Here is a 17795-nt window from a genome sequence, read left to right as displayed (position 1 = left end):
AATAAAGAAAGCAGGATATCACTTCATTTTGTGCAGGGAAGGATTAACGCATGTGGACTCAGTACACTCCAAGGATTTCTACTTGCAAATGTAAGAGGTGTTGAGAGAGTCATAATGTTCCCCACACACACACATTTTTTTTTTATTTACATGTTATTCCCACAGCAGCAGGTATATCACTCGCAAAGATAGAAACCCATGATCAGCTTACTCAGGCTAGATGCTCTTTTTCACTAATTGCTAAAGAATGGATATAAAGCTTGTAACAGTCAATACACAGGTTATAAGCTTAACATCTCAAGCACTTTTCACATCACAGAAGTGATACAATGCTATGTAATACCTTCTCAAATAAAAAAAAATGAACTCTTCCAAATTCCCTTGGAAGCCCTGGGACACCAGAATTTAAGGTTTGCAACTGATTTAGTTCTGGGTTCATTAAACATAGGTCTCTGTTACATAATGATCCTTGAAAAAAGCAATTGCATTGGAAGGCAAAGGGGGGAGGTGATAATTTTGGAATTCAGAACTAAAGAATTCAGACTAGAGCCTGCAGAAATGTTTATCTTTTGAAGACTACATGCAGGCATACTGCCATCTGTTGGTAATTCCACAAAATGCAAAGGATACATCTAAAAGTCTTCTGCTTCTGAGGTAGAAAATGGGCAAGTTAGGGCCTGAACAGACAGGCCAAAATAAAGCTGCTTTGGACCACTTTGGAAGTGTGCTCTTTAAATGATGAATGTGTTCTAAGAGGCCAGAGGCCGCACCAAAGCCATGTTCCAGTCCTAAGGACTGGAGCGGGGCTTTGGCACAGCTTCTGGCCTCGTAAATGCGTGTGTGACCCGAAGTGACCCGAAGCAGCTGTATTTTGGCCTGTCTGTTCAAGCCATTAGTTCTGTGAATATAAAGGTAGAAGAAAAACAGCTGAATAGATGCTACTCCCTGAAGCATATAATGAGAAACCTTCATCAGGAATGTCATAACATGATGTGAACAGAGACAGTCTTTTCCCTCTCAGATAATACTGGAACTGAAGAGCAACAGACTCAGGAGAAACTAATATACTGCTTCACATGAAACAGAATTAATGCAATGAGCCCACTATCCACATGGTATGGAAATGCCACAACCTTAGAGACCAGACATGGTTTTTTAAAGGGCAAACCTATTACTGGTTGTTAGTGAGGACATGGAACTTAAAAAAAAGATGTTGATTGGAATCCTGCTGGGAACTTAAGTCTTTCTCAGTGGACTAACGTCTGCAGGAATTAGGGTTGGTCAGTTCCATAACATTTAGTAAAGGGCTGCTGTTATGCTACTATGTAAAGGAGCCAGCGAAATGACCAATGCACATCGGTCCGGTTGTACATTAGTCCTGCTGTGCATGGGGACACTGGGTAAGAAGTGCCAAGGAATGCGCTTTGGTAGAATTCAATGTGCATCAGGACATTCTTACTGGTATCCCGTTACACATCTTCACAATTCACTAACAGTGAACAGTGCTAAGGTTTCTTAGAACCTTTGCTGCATAGCTAAGTATACATAAAGTTATGTAACATACACCGTGATAGAGAATTTCAAAAATAGTGTCTAGTTTTTCTGTTCAAAGTCCCAGGCAGCTAGCTCAGACTTGTTCCAAATACTCCATTGTACATGCACACTTCCTCCACCTCTCCATCTAGCAACACAGCATTTTGTGGCTATTAAGTATGCTATGTCTTACTTTGGAAAGGTTCTGTTTTCCCTCCACTATGCTCCAAAATACATTGCAGATATAATCCAGTTTGAGACTGAATTAACTGCTCTGGCTCAGTGCTAGGGAATCCTGGGAATTGTAGTTTATTGTGGTACCAGAGTTCTGATAGAGAAGGCTAAATCTCTCACAAAACTACAGTTCCCAGAATTCCCTAGCACTGAGCCAGGACAGTTAAAGTGGTCCCAAAATGGATTACGTCTGCAGTGTGTTTTGGATCTACACTCCTCCTTTCTTACCAAGATTTTCTGTACTTCTTTGACTTTTGAGTTCCCTGAACACAGATGGCTCCTCTGTGTCATCATTCTTTGTAGAAGTAATTAACAGCTAACTGAAATTTCCAGCATCAAATGCAGCATTTCCTGAATACTGGGAGAGAAGAGAAAGGAAAGAATAGGGAAGACAGTTGCCTTCAGGCCCTGCAAACGGGATTCCTGGAGGCATCTGGCTAGCCACAGTTAGTAAGAGTACTGGACTAGATAGAGATTAGCTTGATCCAGGGACTGATGTGATTACTTCTTACATTTTTATGTTGTGAGGGTGGCAAACCCATTCAGGCAATTGTTCTCAGCCTACTTCAAGAGACTTCAACCTAACCAATAAAATGTTTACAGATCATGAAAAAATTATCTTTTGGAATACAGTTCCTAAATAATAATAATAATAATAATAATAATAATAATAATAATAATAAATTTATTTATATCCTGCCTCTCTACAAAATGCAATCGAGGCGGCTTACAAGATTAAAATATACAGTCCGAACCCTCAACCCACCCACCCCTTAAAATACAATTAAATAATGTAGAATTTAAAACATAAAACATACTTAAAAACAATACGATAACTGTGGTGAAGTCAGGTCAGCAATTTTTCTTTCTGAAAATCTGGGAGGTCGTAGACAGCCTTGTTTTACAAGGCTGTAACAGAATTTTCCCTGAGGATCTAAGTGTGCGGGGAGGATTATAGGGAAGAAGGCGGTCCCAAAGACAGGTTGGACCCAAGCCATTTAGGGCTTTAAAGGTGATAACCAACACCTTGTACTGGGCCCAGAAACTGATGGGCAGCCAGTGAAGTGATCTTAAGATCGGTGTTATATGGTCTCTTCTGGATGTTCCAGAGACCAGTCTGGCTGCCATGTTTTGAACTAATTGAAGTTTCCGGACCAAGCATGAGGGTAGCCCCATGTAGAGTGCATTGCAGAAATCAAGACGTGAGGTTACCAGCACATGTACTACGGTCTCAAGGTCCCTGTCTTCCAGAAAAGGGCGCAGCTGGCATATCAGCTGGAGCTAATAACAGGCACTCCTGACCTCACCTGATTTGTCATGTGAAGCGACGAATCTAGGAGCACCCCCAGACTGTGAACACAGTCCTTTGAGGAGAGTGTGACTCCTTCTAGGAATGGAGGTTGTATCTCGATGCCTGGGTTCGGAGCCGATACCATAAGTACCTCCGTTTTGTCTGTATTCAGCTTCAATTTGTTTTCCCTCATCTCCTATCTAACAAGTCATGATGCTCTGGTTTGGCAATTTCTTCCCCAGCCTGATCTGCCAGGAATTGATTGTGTTAGCCTGGTTACACCAAGTAAAACTGTTTAATTTGCTTGGGCTTTTAATAGCTCATGGTAACCAAGAGAACAAAAGTAAATAACTTTTAAACTGGTTTATATATCTTGAGTGTTTTCCTGCTATAAATAAACACTGTAAGCTGTCTTGAAGGCTATGAAAAAAGTGGAAAGACAGAATATAACTTACTTGATCAGGGTAGGTACAATCCTGCTCTACCTAAATGAATCAACTGGTCATTCCTGCATGAAATTAAATGGCTGAAACATTGACGTATCAGCTGTTCCTGAATATGTCTAAAATTCTGTGCACATTTTCCCTCCAAGCAATCAGTAGCTATCAGTGATACTGCTGCACTATCATTAAAGAGTGATCTCAGAATTCTCTCATCCATGAAGACTAATTGATCCATCAAAGGAACAAACCACAAATCTGCTCTGGACTGCTATACAGTCAACCTGCAGTTTCTACAGTCATGATATATACTAGATACAACATACTTCCAAGATAGTCAACAGACTACAATACTGCTGTTAATGGTGGCAGAACTTGCAAGAACTCACAATGACAAACAAACTACAACCAGTCATAAGCAATCTGGATTTGCAGCACAACTTGTGATCCATGCTGTGCACACCAGAGGAATTCCTAGGGCTTTCTGGGGATTGGCTGTGCTGATGACTCCTTGCCATCAGCAAACATACAACATGACCCTTTGTGGACTGAGCCTCAAATCATCACGATAAACGACTCCTGTCACTAACCATGTAAACTGGTCCTCTCCAGTATTTACTGATGGAAACGCTATACATATTTTTGTGAAAACACACTATTTATGACTCATATAAAACATTCAGAAGTTGTTTTTTTAAACCCAATGAAAAATGCTCAGCACATGAACAGAGATTCTTAGAGTGGCTGAAATATAAATAATAGGTGTTTCAGTATAAGTACCTGGATCAAATTTCCAAAGGTCATGGAAGTGTCTGTTCAGACGTGCGTTGTAGCCACCAAATATATACAACTCTCCATTGTAGCCAACTATAGGAAACAGAGACATTTCAGATTATCCAGAATGTAGCTCAGTGGCAGATCAGTTATTACTGAATGGAAGCTGTGTCATCCACATCCTACATTCAGCTGTCTACTAGCTTCACATTATAAACCATTTCAGAAGGAGGAGAGAGGAAGAGAACACAATAAACAATTGATTCATGATTCTTGTTCCTGATTCTTTCCCTCCTTTCCCTTAACTGATCTTCTGATAATTGTGCCAACAGAAAAGCATAGAGAAGTCACACAAGTCAATCACACTTCCTGGCTCTTAGCTCAGTGTTGCATGATTTCTCTAAGAGCACAGGGCAATGGATGACCTTTTGAAGAATCCTGCCTGACCTTCCGAATTTAGACCGCAAACCTTCAATATTCTGTAGAGTGTAATGGTGGCTTACATGCTGAATGGCTTCTTCTGCCTTCAGGGAGGAGGGGAGTGGGAGGCGAGTCTAGCCAGGAGTTTGTGTCTGTGTCAAATACTTTGATTCGATTACAGTAGATCTCATTGTTGGAGTGGAATGGCCCAAAGCGATCTGCTCTTCCCCCAAACACATACATCTTTGTCCCAATTATAGTGGCTGAGTGGAAGTCTCTCCAGCGAGCTGGTGTGCCCTGGAATAAGAAACTCTAATTAAGTCAGTCAAAGGGAAATGGAAGTTACTTTCAGAGCAGAGGTGCTTACTGCTCAGCTTTAAACTAAGACGGACAATAGTTAAATAGGAAGTATGGTCACATACTAGACAGAAATACTGATACCGATACTGACCTTAGCGCAGATCAGACTCCACACCATGTTGCTGCTATCCAGTTTGTGGATATCATTTGAAAAGCAATCAGCCTGTAAGAAAGAGGAATTACAGTATTAAATTAAGGGGTATGCCAAAAGTAGAAATACCAAATCTAGGGTTTCTGAAGGAGACCTTTGTTACTTTGTTTTCCAGAGATATAAACTCTACAAAATTTAATTCTGCAGGATTTCCAAATAGAAATAATATATATTATTTGAATATATGAATGAGGTGGTTCAGAAAGCAAAGTATAGTCAGCTCTCTGTATCCACAGATTTTTCATCCACAGATTCAAGCATCTATAACTTGAAAATATTTTTAAATATGGCATATATAAATTCCAATAAGCAACCCTTGATCTTGCCATTTTATATAAGGATTTTGGTATCAACAGGGGTCCTGGAACCAAACCCCAGCAGAAACTGAAAGACTCACTGTAGCTCTTCAGCAGTACTTCCTCATAGTAGTACAGTACATGCTATTCAAAGCAGACAAAGAATGTAGAATTATGAGCCTTGTGGGCTTTGCTACAGTTACCTCTCATCATAACACAACTTCTCTTTATGGACAGAAAAATGAAGCAATGAGATTAAAGTCATCACTTGCAGTAATAGCCACTGATTCTGAAAGACTGGATTTAGACAGCAGGAGCTGCCCTTTTTTAAAATAAGTGTTAAGAGTAAGTTGCTTTCATTAACCTCTGCTGGAGTTGTTAAACGTCAATAAATCAGACCAGAGAAGCCTCAAGCTAAATATTCTGAGAGGAATGTTCAATTAGCAGGAACTTGTAAAAGATACAATTTTGCTAGCTCTGTTGGATATGGATCTACCAAAGAGATGAATGAATATTTTGGCTTTATGATCAGTTTCTTAAATACGCCAACCATATTTTATTTTGCTTCAGTGTCCTGCCTCCAAGACTTCAATTAATGTTGCAGATCTATCCAAAATGGTCTCATTCGGCACATGATGCTGTTATTGAAAAACTAGTGAAGGCCTTTGGTCACTGATGGTTCCAAATGACTCATAGTTTTTTGTGGGTTTTTCCGTCTACAGGTATGTGGCCATGTTCTAGAAGAGTTTCTTCCTGACGTTTTGCCAGCATCTGTGGCTGGCATCTTCAGAGAATGCTTGCTGGAAATGAGTTGGGTATATATATACTGTGTGACCCTGGGAAGGCAGGAGTGATTTGCATGTGTATTGTTTTGTTGCTAATGGCAGGCCTCAGGGTGGGAGGGCCTGCAAAAGAGGATTAGCGTCTGCTTGATAGTGCTCATTGTCTGCTGGGAGATTTCTCATTTGCGTTTGTTGAGTCTTTATCTTGCTATTTTTCAGGACTGATAGCCAAACCTTGTTTACTTTAAGGGTTTCTTTTCTGTTGAAATTGTCCAGGTGTTTGTAGATTTCAATGGCTTCCCTGTGCATCCTGACATGGTAGTGGTTGGCACGGTCCAGAATTTCAGTGTTTTCAAACAGTATTTTATGCCCAGGATGGTTTGTGGCATGTTCTGCTACTGCTGATTTTTCTGGCTGGCCCAATATGCAGTGTCTCTCATGTTCCTTGATTCTTGTTTGCACACTGCGTTTGGTGGTCCCTATGTAGACTTTTCCGCAGCTGCATGGTATGCGGTAAACTCCTGCGGCTGTGAGATGGTCTCTCTGGTCCTTGGCTGAGCGAAGCATTTGCTGGATTTTCTTTGTCGGTTTGTAAACCAGTTGCAGGTTATGCTTCCTCACCATTTTGCCTATTCTGTTTGTGACTCCTTTGATGTATGGTAAAAATACCTTCCCTTTGGGTTGCTGCTTGTCTTCACTTCTCTGGGTTTTCCTGGGCCTGGCAGCCCTTCTGATGTCTGAGCTGGAATAACCATTAGCTTGTAAAGCCCGGTCCTGGTGCTTCAGTTCATCTTCCAAGAAGTGGGGGTCCACAGATGTGTTTTGCCTGGTCTACCAGTGTTTTGATTGTGCTTCTTTTTTGTCCTGGGCGATGGTTGGAATTCTTGTGCAGGTATTGGTCTGTATGTGTAGGTTTTCTGTATCCTGTGTGACCCAGATGTTGGTTCAGTTTGCGGATGACTAGGACATCCAAGAATGGTAGTGTTCCTTCCTTTTCTTTTTCCATAGTGAATTGGATGTTGGGGTGGATGTTGTTCAGATGGTTCAGGAATACAGCCAGATCTTCTTCTCCATGGCTCCAAATGGTGAAAGTGTCATCCACGTATCGGAACCAAGTTGTGGGCTTTTTCAGTGCTGTTTCCAGGGCTTGCTTTTCAAAGTGTTCCATGTAAAAGTTTGCTATCACAGGGCTTAGTGGGTTTCCCATTGCTACCCCATCTCTCTGTTCGTAGAATCCATTGTCCCACTGGAAATAGCTTGTGGTGAGGCAATGTTAAAACAGGGCTGTGATGTCTTCTGGAAAAATCTGTCAGATGAGCATCATGGTGTCCACTATGGGGACTTTGGTGAACAGGGAGACCACATCAAAGCTGATTAATATGTCTCCAGGTTTTAGTTCAAGCTTGTTGATTTTTCCTATGAAGTGAGTGAGTCCTTGATGTAGTGGGGGGTCTGCCCTATATGGGTTTGTAATTGTGTGGCCAGAAACTTGGCCAAGTCATATGTGGGGGATCCAATAGCACTCACTATGGGTTGGAGTGTAATGGAATCCTTGTGGATCTTGGGAAGTCCATAGAGTCTTGGTGGCTTGTGGCTGGCTGAATTGAGGAGTTTTTGATCAGGGTGTTTGTTTTTCTGGTGATTTTGCTGGTTGGGTCTTGTTTCAGCTTTTTGTATATTGTAGGATCCAGGAATTCCTTGATTTTTTGTTTGTACTGTTCTGTATTCATGATTGCTGTGGCATTGCCTTTGTCTGCTGGGAGAATGATGATTTCTGGATCCGAATTGAGGTCCTTGATGGCTTTTCTTTCTTTTTTGGTTATGTTGCTGGAAGGTGGTTTTGCCTTGTGCAGAATCCTTGCTGTTTCCCCTCTTATCTCTTCTGCTTCCTCCTCCGGGAGATAATGGAGGGTGGATTCAACCTGGGCAATGATGTCCTCAACAGGGATTCTGGTACTGGTTGCTGCAAAGTTGTCTCCTTTGGCCAGAATGGATGTTTCCTCATTTGAAAGTTGCTGCTGTGTTAGATTGATGATGGTCCATTATGTATTCAGTGCGGGTTTCATCTGGTTTTTATGGCATTTGTTGAATTTTTGTTTTTGTCTATCGGTGTGATCTGCCATATCTTTTTCCATTTTCCTGTCTTGGGTGTTCATTTTTTGGCTGATGCCGCGGTGGAGTGGAAGTAGTTCCTTGTCTGTGTTGGCCAGTTCTTTGCGGGTGGTGTGTATTCTCTCCCATAACAGAGCCTGTTCCATCCTGTTGTAGACGCAGATGGCCTGTGGTGATTTGAAGGTCCTTTTTGCTGTGAGAAATTGTGGTATAGTGTCTGTGTCTCTGCAGTGTAGCAGGAAAGTTAGTGAGCAGAGTAGATGTGCTTTCCTGGTCCAGAGTTTCTCCAATCTCCAAGTGTCTTGGAACAGTTTCTCCCCGTAGAGATTTCCAATGTGAAGTTGAAGGCTTTCATGGCTGGCATCCATAGTTTTTTGTGGGTTTTTCGGGCCATGTGCCCATGTTCTAGAAGAGTTTCTTCCTGATGTTTCACCAGTATCTGTGGCTGGCATCTTCAGAGAATGCTTGCCTGGAAAGGACTTGGGTATATATATTGTGTGACCTGGAAGGTTTCTCAACTGGGAAATAGGGATGCTGATCAATTTTAAAATGACTGCAAGAATGGATAAGCATTCTGCACATGTTAAAAACAACATTACAGTTGCTTAGAATGCTGTGGAATCTCTAGTAGTTAAGACAACACTAGATAGCCATCTGGCAGGACAAGTGACCTACTTTATCTTTTAAGATCCCTTTTGAAATATGTTTCCACGTGTAAATTAATATCCATCCATCCTCCTGAAACAAGTCAGCTCTTAAGAAGTTTATGACACAATAATATATACTTTACAACTGCAACCTAATATCTGTATATTATGGATGAAAGGACAGTGTACAAATCCAGTACTGTAGACACCTCTGGGCAAAAAGCTCGCCAATAAAAGCAATGATGCAAGAAATGTTAATAGACTAACACACACACCTGCTTAACAGTTTGCTCTCTAATTCTGAGGTGAACAAAGAAATATTAGAAGAATTTAACTCTAAAATATGTCTAGTCTTTCATACTTAAGTCTAGACTGCAGCTTTATGTAGTTGAGAGTAAATCCAACAAAATTCAAGGGGACTTACTCCTGACTATGATGGAGGTTTGACATAATTATAACTTTATCACCTAGAACTTTTACTCACAAATGTCTTAAAACCTTTGTTACTAAGGGAAAAGGTAATAAATGGAGGGAAACACCCAGTACAGAACAACCTAACTGAAATCAGCATTTTTCAAGCAGCTCAAAGATAAACAGGAAAGCTTACTAGTTGTTCATAACCTCCAAAGATATACATGCTCTTTTCCAAGACACAAGCTGAATGTCCATCTCTTGCTCCCGGAACCATTCCAGAAACTTTTGGTGTAAACCATTTGTGCGTGCCTAATATGCAAGAAATAAAAAACAGAGAGGAGCTGTTACTAGTAGATCCAGAATGGCATGCTCAGGGATGAGTGACAATGGGCATAGCCATAAGGAAAAAATCATTCTAAATATACAATGCATATCTCTTCTTGCAAGGAGGAAGCCAATACTTTACAATGTTCAGGAGAAGACAATGGATCATTGGATGGTTAGAAACTACCTTACAGCAAGTCCCTGGAAATGTTACTTTTTGGACTACGGCTTCTTAGCATCTGCTAGCCAGCAAGGCCTGTAGCTATTCTTGCTGGGGGAATTCGAAGAGGTATACTTCAAAAGGTTAATGTTTCTGTGTTCTGCTTACAGATCTTGAAAAATACTCCACAGCCACTGAGCACATTTTGTGCAGTTTCATTTTTACCCCAGTATCTATTACTACTAGACACTGAGGGTGAAATAATTGCTCACAGCCCTTGGAAAGCTATTAAAAGACAGGAAACTATTTTTTTCAGTCTATGAAGAATGTTCTTCATGCAAGACGATATGACTATCCAGTAATCAGAAAATCAGGAGCATCTGTTCTTGAAGACCATGAGCGAAAATAAAGACATACAATTCTTGGAGTAAGAAGAGATTCTCTTAAGCACAACTAGCCATCAACTTCATTGCTTATGCCAGGAAGCAGCAATGGAATGGCCTACTCAAAACCCTCCCAGCAGCACAAACGTCTAGCAACCTCAGTTTTATCTAGAGCCATTCACTGTGGCAAACTAGAATTGTACTCCGACCCAGTGCAAGGTCAACATGAACTCTAGGGAAATGATTAGCACAAAAGGAAAATGAGCTTTCTCCTACTGGGATGTTTGCCATGCTTGGATTTCTAAATCTAGTCATGTGTTATCCCCAAAGTCCTCCGCCAAGAGCAACACATGAAACCAGAGACTGAAGTGAGCAGTGACATCTAATCTAGATGGCATCTGCAAGCCAGTAAAGGACAATGGCCTGTATAACAGACTCAGGGCTTTGTCTAGCCTGAAGTGACTCATGCCAGAGGGCTTCCACCTTCTCCCTTGAGAGTAGGAGGATTAGCATGGTTGCTTTCCAGGGATGGGAGGAAATGACCCAAGCAAGTAAATGTAAGGCACATTGGACAGCAACAGTTCCTGTGCAGTTTTCATCCACTTTTCACTTGTAAGTAGAAAACACAAAACAAGTTTGTCAGGTGTCTGGCGCCAACCTATACAACAGAATTGTATGGATATCAAGAGTTGCTCCCTGCAATGAACTTCAAGATATGGAGAAATCAAATGTGTTGAAAGAAACATACCAGATCTGGGAAGAAAGCCCAAGCACAGCAGACTGTTCCATCTCCCAGTGCATAGCTAGTTTTGCTGTATATTAATGTTCTTATCTTCTTTCTTATTATGACTAATTTCCAGGGAATGCTCTAAGTAATCAGTCCCATGCCTAAACATGAGCACAGGAGAGTCTCCATATATATCTGCTTGCTACAATGACATAAAGATATTGAACCATGTGTTGTTCAAAACTTCAATGTTTCTGTTAGATTAGGGGTGGGCAATTTGTGGCTTTCCAGATGTTGTTGAACTGCGCACCCCATCGTCCCTCAACTCTGGCTATGCTTAAACAGAGCTGGGAAAAGTTACATTTTGTAACACCCAGATTCTCGCAGTGAGCAAGGCCACTGGCACCTTGGCATTCTGACACATTCTGGCAGTTATAATCCAAAAATTAATTTTTCCAAACATGCTGTCTGGAGAAATTAGGGAACTGTCACATCAAAAGTAACTTTTCTGGTTTCTATTCTGGAAGGTGACAAGTTACCTACTACCAAGTTAGATGGATCACATATTGAAAACATGTTTTCTGTGCTGTTTCTTAAAATACTGCCAAAACATACAAACTCAATGGGTTAAATGGTATACCCACATATGTTGCACTGGTATGTATATTCTTCAAAAACCAAGCTCACTTTCTAATAGGAAAAAAATTGCCATCTAATTAAAGTAATGAAAAACAGACAGAGAGAAAGCCAGTTGTCACTGTATCAATCTTGGCCAGATGCTAACAAAAGAATGATGCCCCAACCAATCAATTTAAAATTGCCTTTATAGATATTGCTCATAAGTGATTCTTCATAGATATTGCTCACAAATGACATCACATGACTCACAATTGTACAACTGCCCAGGAGTGAAGTTTTGCACCTGCAGACTTGCACACTTGACAGATCATTCATAGGTAATCCCAGTCAATGAAAAGGGATGGATTGGGGACAGAGCAGTTTGGAGTCGGCATGCAATGAGTACCACCAATGTATTCTTTTCTGGTGCAAACACAGTTTAAAAGCCATATGTATTAATGTTCTATGAAGCTTTAAAAGAAGTGAGGAGAAACTTCCCATGATTGGACCTTCCTCACTGGTTGCTCCTGGGCTCTGGAACTCCTTACTAAAGGTAACTAAAATGCCTTCCATCATCTTGCCCTTTTACCAGTAGGCAGATACAGTAAAGTCTTGATTATCCGACATAAACGGGACCGACTGATTATTGGATGACCGAAAATGTCAGATAATCCAATGAGGTTTCCCTCCGCTTGATGGGACCTCCGCGGAGCTCCCTTCAAGTGGAGGGAAAGCAAGCTGCCGGGGAGGAGACTGGGCCAAGGCCAGAGTCCCCTCCTCAGCGGCCTGGCTTCCCTCAGCTCGAGGCTTGGCCCCTTCCCTCCCGAGGGAGTCCTCGGGCTCCCTTGGGAGGGAAGGCAAGCCGCGGAGGGCAAGCCTGGGCTGAGGACGCAGCCTCTTCGAGGAGGCTGTGTCCTCGGCCTTTTCCTGTCCTCCGTGGCTGCGGAGGACAAGCCAGGCCGAGCACCCGGGTCTTTCCTCTCCTCGAACGGACTCCTGAGAGTCCATTCGGGGAGAGGAAAGAGGAAAGAGGAGCCAGGAGGGAGAGGCCTCAGCATGGGCCCAGACCTCTTTTTCTCAGGCCTGCCCTCCCCCTCAATGGGTTCCCCGGCCAGTCCTCCTCTTCCCGGACCTCCCCTTTACTCCAAAGGGCTCTTCGGAGTCCTTTAAGGGGAAGGGAAGGGAAGGGAGGCAGGGCAGGAGAGGACTCGGCAAAGGTAAGTAGGGAACGAGGGAGGGAAGGGAGGAAGAAGGAGGGCGGGGGGAGGTGAGGGGTGTCGGATAATCCGGAGTGTCGGTTAAACGAAGGCCGGTTAACCGAGACTCTACTGTATATATTTTTATACAGATAAACTTTCAGCATTTAAACTGAGCTGCTGCTAAGGCAAGCTTTGACAGACTATTTATTTAAACAGAGGCTGGATGGCCATCTGTCAGGAATACGGTCAGCCCTTCTTATACACGGATTCTTTATACACGGATTCAAGCATACATGGTTTGAAAATGTTCAAAAAATGTATAAAAATGCTATAAAAACTTCATTACATCATATAGTTAATGCATCTCTTCGGGAGGGGCTATTTCCAGCGGACTTGAAACAGGCAATAGTGAAACCACTCTTAAAGAAACCCTCCCTTGATCCCCTGCAGATGTGTAATTATAGACCGGTCTCTCTATTACCATTCTTGGGCAAGGTGATCGAGAGGACAGTCGCTTTTCAACTCCAAACTGTCTTGGATGAAACTGATTATCTAGACCCATTTCAAACAGGCTTTAGAGCGGGATACGGTGTTGAGACCGCCATGGTCGCCTTAGTCGATAATCTTCGTCTGGGCATCGACAGGGGAAGTGTGACTCTGCTGGTGCTTTTGGACATCTTAGTGGCCTTTGATACCATAGACCATAGTGTCCTTCTGGAACGCCTGAGAGAGTTAGGTATTGGGGGCACTGTGCTTCAGTGGTTCTGGTCCTACCTCTCGGGTAGATTCCAGATGGTGAGGCTGGGGGACAGTTGCTCTCGCAAAAGAGAGTTGACATCTGGCGTCCCTCAAGGCGCCATTCTGTCCCCCATGCTATTTAACATTTACATGAAGCCGCTGGGACAGATCATCCGGAGACATGGAGCGCGGTGTTATCAGTACGCTGATGACATCCAGATCTATCTCTCCATGTCTCCGACTGATACAGTGACTAAGGATGGCGTCTCTCCTTTGGATGCCTGCCTGGAGTCAGTAATGGGATGGATGAGGGAAAACAAACTCAAGTTGAATCCAGAGAAAACAGAGGTACTCGTGATAGGTACCCCAGGCCCAGGCAGGGAAATTTGTCATCCAGTCCTGGACGGGGTCACACTTCCCCTAAAGGACAAAGTCCGCAGTTTGGAGGTACTCCTGGATTCATCGCTGTAGTTATCATCTCAAGTGGATGCGATGGCTAGGAGTACCTGGTACCAGCTTCGGCTGATACACCAACTGTGTCCCTGTCTGGACCGAAAGGACCTTGAAACTGTAGTACATGGACTGGTAACCTCTCGTTTGGACTTCTATAATGCGCTCTACATGGGGCTACCTTTGTACCAGGTTCGGAAGCTTCAGTTAGTACAAAATGCTGCAGCCAGACTGGTTGCTGGAACTTCCAGGTCAGACCATATAACACCGGTACTAAAATCTTTACAATGGCTGCCCATTAGCTTCCGGGCTCAATACAAAGTGTTGGTTATTACCTATAAAGCCCTATATGGCTTGGGCCCGAGTTACTTGAAGGAAAGCCTCTCCCCATATAGTCCGCCCCGCACTCTCTGAACATTAGGAAAAAATTTATTAGTATGTACACCCTAAGGTGAGACTGACAGCAACCCACCAGAGAGCATTTTCATCAGCTGCACCAATATACTGGAATAAACTTCCAGAAGAGCTTCGAACGATCCCCACATTGGACGCCTTCAAAAAGGCTTTAAAGACCCACCTCTTCCGATTAGCATTTCCGTCAGACTCCCCATAAAGACTGTCTCCCCTGATACGAATTGATTAACTACAATTGATAGATTCCTTGCCTGTTTTATTGTTTGCATGTTTTATCGATAATTGATTTTATTGGTTTTTATTGATATATACATTGAGAGGCGTTTTTTATGATGTAAAAGTTTTAAATGACTCTGTGAACCGCTTTGACCGCTTCGGAAGAGCGGTATATAAATAAAGCATATTATTATTATTATTATTATTATTATTATTATTATTATTATTATTATTATTATTTTCAGATATCGAACCTTGATTTTCCATTTTTTATAAGGGACACCATTTTGCTATGTCACTATATTTAATGGGACTTGAGCATACATGGATTTTGTTATACATGGGGGATCTTGGAACCAAACCCCAGCATATAACAAGGGTCTGCTGTACTTTGATTGTTTATTTAAGACAGGTGGTTGGACTTGATGGCCCTTGCAGTCTACTCCAGCTCTATGATTCTATGATTTTTTTTCCCTTAGGCATTGTGTTTTTAATATATATATATTTAATTATTTGTTCTCATTCTATTTTGCCACGGTTAGCTGCCTTAAATGCCATTTGTTCTTAGAAAGCTGCTCAAAACTTTACTGATGAACGGAAGGGTTCTGAAGCTGCACGTTAGCTTTTGCGCATGGGCATTGGCATCCAATCAAATCTACTGCATATTGGCACTATCCCTAATGTTCTGCTGCATCCTGCCAAATAAGCACAGGCCAAATAAGGCGGCTGCCAACTGCTTTGTGAGTGTGGTATTAAACAACGCATGTCCCCAAAGTGGCTGGAAGCTGCTCCAGCACTGCAATCCAGTCATTCTGACCAGATCAAAAAGGAGTAGATTGAATCAAACATCCTCCCTCTTTGATGCTACTATGCTCTTTCACCTATAATATTTTTAACTCAAATGGCAATTCCCATCTTTTCCTCAACTGATCTAGAACTCTTTTACCTCTGTTTTCCCAACATGTTTTCTATTTTTTACCCTGCTTTGTGGGCTCAAAGGGCCTCATCACAACCTGAACTTCTAAGATAAGTGCTCTTTTTCTCTAGACTCCTTACTGAACTGCTAGTGAATCTCACTTCATCAGCATCTCTTTTCTCACTGTGATTCATGACACCCCATCTCCCCCACATCTAGTTCCTATGTGTGTGCGCCATTTACCTTCAAGTCATTTCTGACATATGGCGACCTTCAGACAACTCCATCATGGGTTTTCTTGGCAAATTTTGTTCAGAGGAGGTTTGCCATTGCCTTTCCCTGAAGCTGAGAGCATGTGCCAAAGGTCACCCAGCATGTTTCATAGCTAAGCAGGGAATTGAACCCAAGGTCTCCAGAGTTGTAGTCCAACATGTATAGATTTTTATCTTGTATCGAATTGTATTGCTGTCCTGTAGTGAAATGCATTGTTATTTGTTATTATGCTGTGCTTGAAATATGTAATGCTATGCCATTGTTGTATTTTTATCTTTGTATTGTAGTATTTGCTTTTTATGCTGCTTGTAAATTGCATTGTATAGTATTTTACTTGTTGTAAACCGCCGTGATCATGGGAACGGCGGTATATAAATAAAATTTCATTTCAACATAACAATCACAATGCCACACTGGCTCTTAATACAGTGCCCCCCTTAACTGTGGATTTAAGCATCTGTGGATAGCAAGCCGTGTTCTCCCCAATGGCAGCATGTGCACGTGGCCACGCTAGCATGTGCATGCATGTCATGCCACCATTAGGGAGAACAAGACTTGAGGTCCTGTGTTTTTCGGTATCCATGTTGGAGGGGATCCCCCACGGATACCAAGGTCTGACTGTATTAATCTATTTGCACTCTAAACCACATTTCAGCTTCCCTACCCAAATGAACACAAGAATCCACACGTTTTTAAATTTGCCACTCAAACTGTCTAACTGGATACAAAACAAACAGCTTCATTTATATACCGCTTCATACTGAACTAACAGTGTCTAAGCGGTTTACAACTGTAAGCTAATTGCCCCCAACATTCTGGGTACTCATTTTAGTGACCTTAGAAGGATGCAAGCCTGAGTCAAGCTTAAGCCCTTTTGCTGGTATTGAACTCACAACCTTATGGCTTTGAGTGAGTGGCTGCAGTACAGGCATTTAACCGCTGTGCCACCAGGGCTCCTGTTTCTGTACGTTTATACTATGCCTCTCCCTGCTTCCCTATAATACATCAAAATACCAGGGAAACTGCAAAATGCATGTTTCCTTTTACATTTCTTTCTGAGGTACCTAGGACCATTTCTGTGTACTGAATTACTACATCTTTAAATGCTGGTTCAATGTCAGCACTCTAAATAACTGTTTCATATTGCATGTTTAATCCCAATAAATCAATCTTGTTATTTCTTTGGAAAGTTTGGTCTTCACCATCTTAGCTCTTCTAAATTGGGGTGGCAAAATGGGTGGCCCATGGGTCACATTTCACCCTCCAAAGTCATCTGAGGCATTAAAGGCACCCCATATTTTTAAATTCAAAATGTCTCCCTGTTCTCTTAAAGTATGTTGAAATATATTACTTTATGCATTACCAGGTCTCCCAAGGTACAGTACAATGTTTCAAGTCCAAGAGAGGATTTTTTAAAACCACAGAACAAGCCACAACTTCCAGTTTACTTGTTTGCTCAAAAACATGTTTCTGTTTGGCCTAAAACAAGCCAGGGAGGCAAAAGCTTGACAAAATCCCCCAAATCCCTACAAGGTGCAAGGACACATTTTGAGTAATAATTTTAAAAGAAATTTTTAAAAAAATGAGGGTGAAAGGATGGGATCCAACCCGTCAATGTCTAGTGACAGGTATTTATCATACGGCAAGGTCAGGAATTGCAAATGAACCTTTCATGTCATAAAATATTTGGAGGGTTAGGTGTAGAAACAGCTGTTGCGAAGACATTATGATATCATCCTCAAATAGTGTGATAACTCTGGAGAGGAAGCAGGCATGATTCAAGCCTGTTCAAGATTGTTTCTGTGAGAAGAATCTAGCTGTAACAACAAAGAAGGGGTGGTATGGGTACGGGAGGAGCAAATGTGTTTATTAATTGTAACTAATGAGAATTAAGCCCACCATGATTATGAAACTATATCTTAA

At 41.9% G+C, this 17795-nt stretch overlaps 1 protein-coding gene across 1 annotated transcript in view; it reads right to left on the bottom strand.

The window, feature by feature from the left end:
- The window catches only part of KLHDC3 (kelch domain containing 3), an 82062-nt gene that overhangs the window by 20086 nt on the left and 44181 nt on the right, over positions 1–17795 (bottom strand). Inside the window, 4 exon segments of the mRNA XM_042449113.1 lie at positions 4279–4365; positions 4776–4989; positions 5144–5215; positions 9648–9763. Of these exon segments, the coding sequence (XP_042305047.1) occupies positions 4279–4365; positions 4776–4989; positions 5144–5215; positions 9648–9763 (489 nt within the window).

Source organism: Sceloporus undulatus, chromosome 1, assembly GCF_019175285.1.
Source record: "Sceloporus undulatus isolate JIND9_A2432 ecotype Alabama chromosome 1, SceUnd_v1.1, whole genome shotgun sequence".
NCBI lineage: Eukaryota > Metazoa > Chordata > Lepidosauria > Squamata > Phrynosomatidae > Sceloporus > Sceloporus undulatus.
The sequence above is the reverse complement of the archived record's forward strand: the minus strand, read 5'-3'. Positions and strand labels throughout refer to the sequence as shown.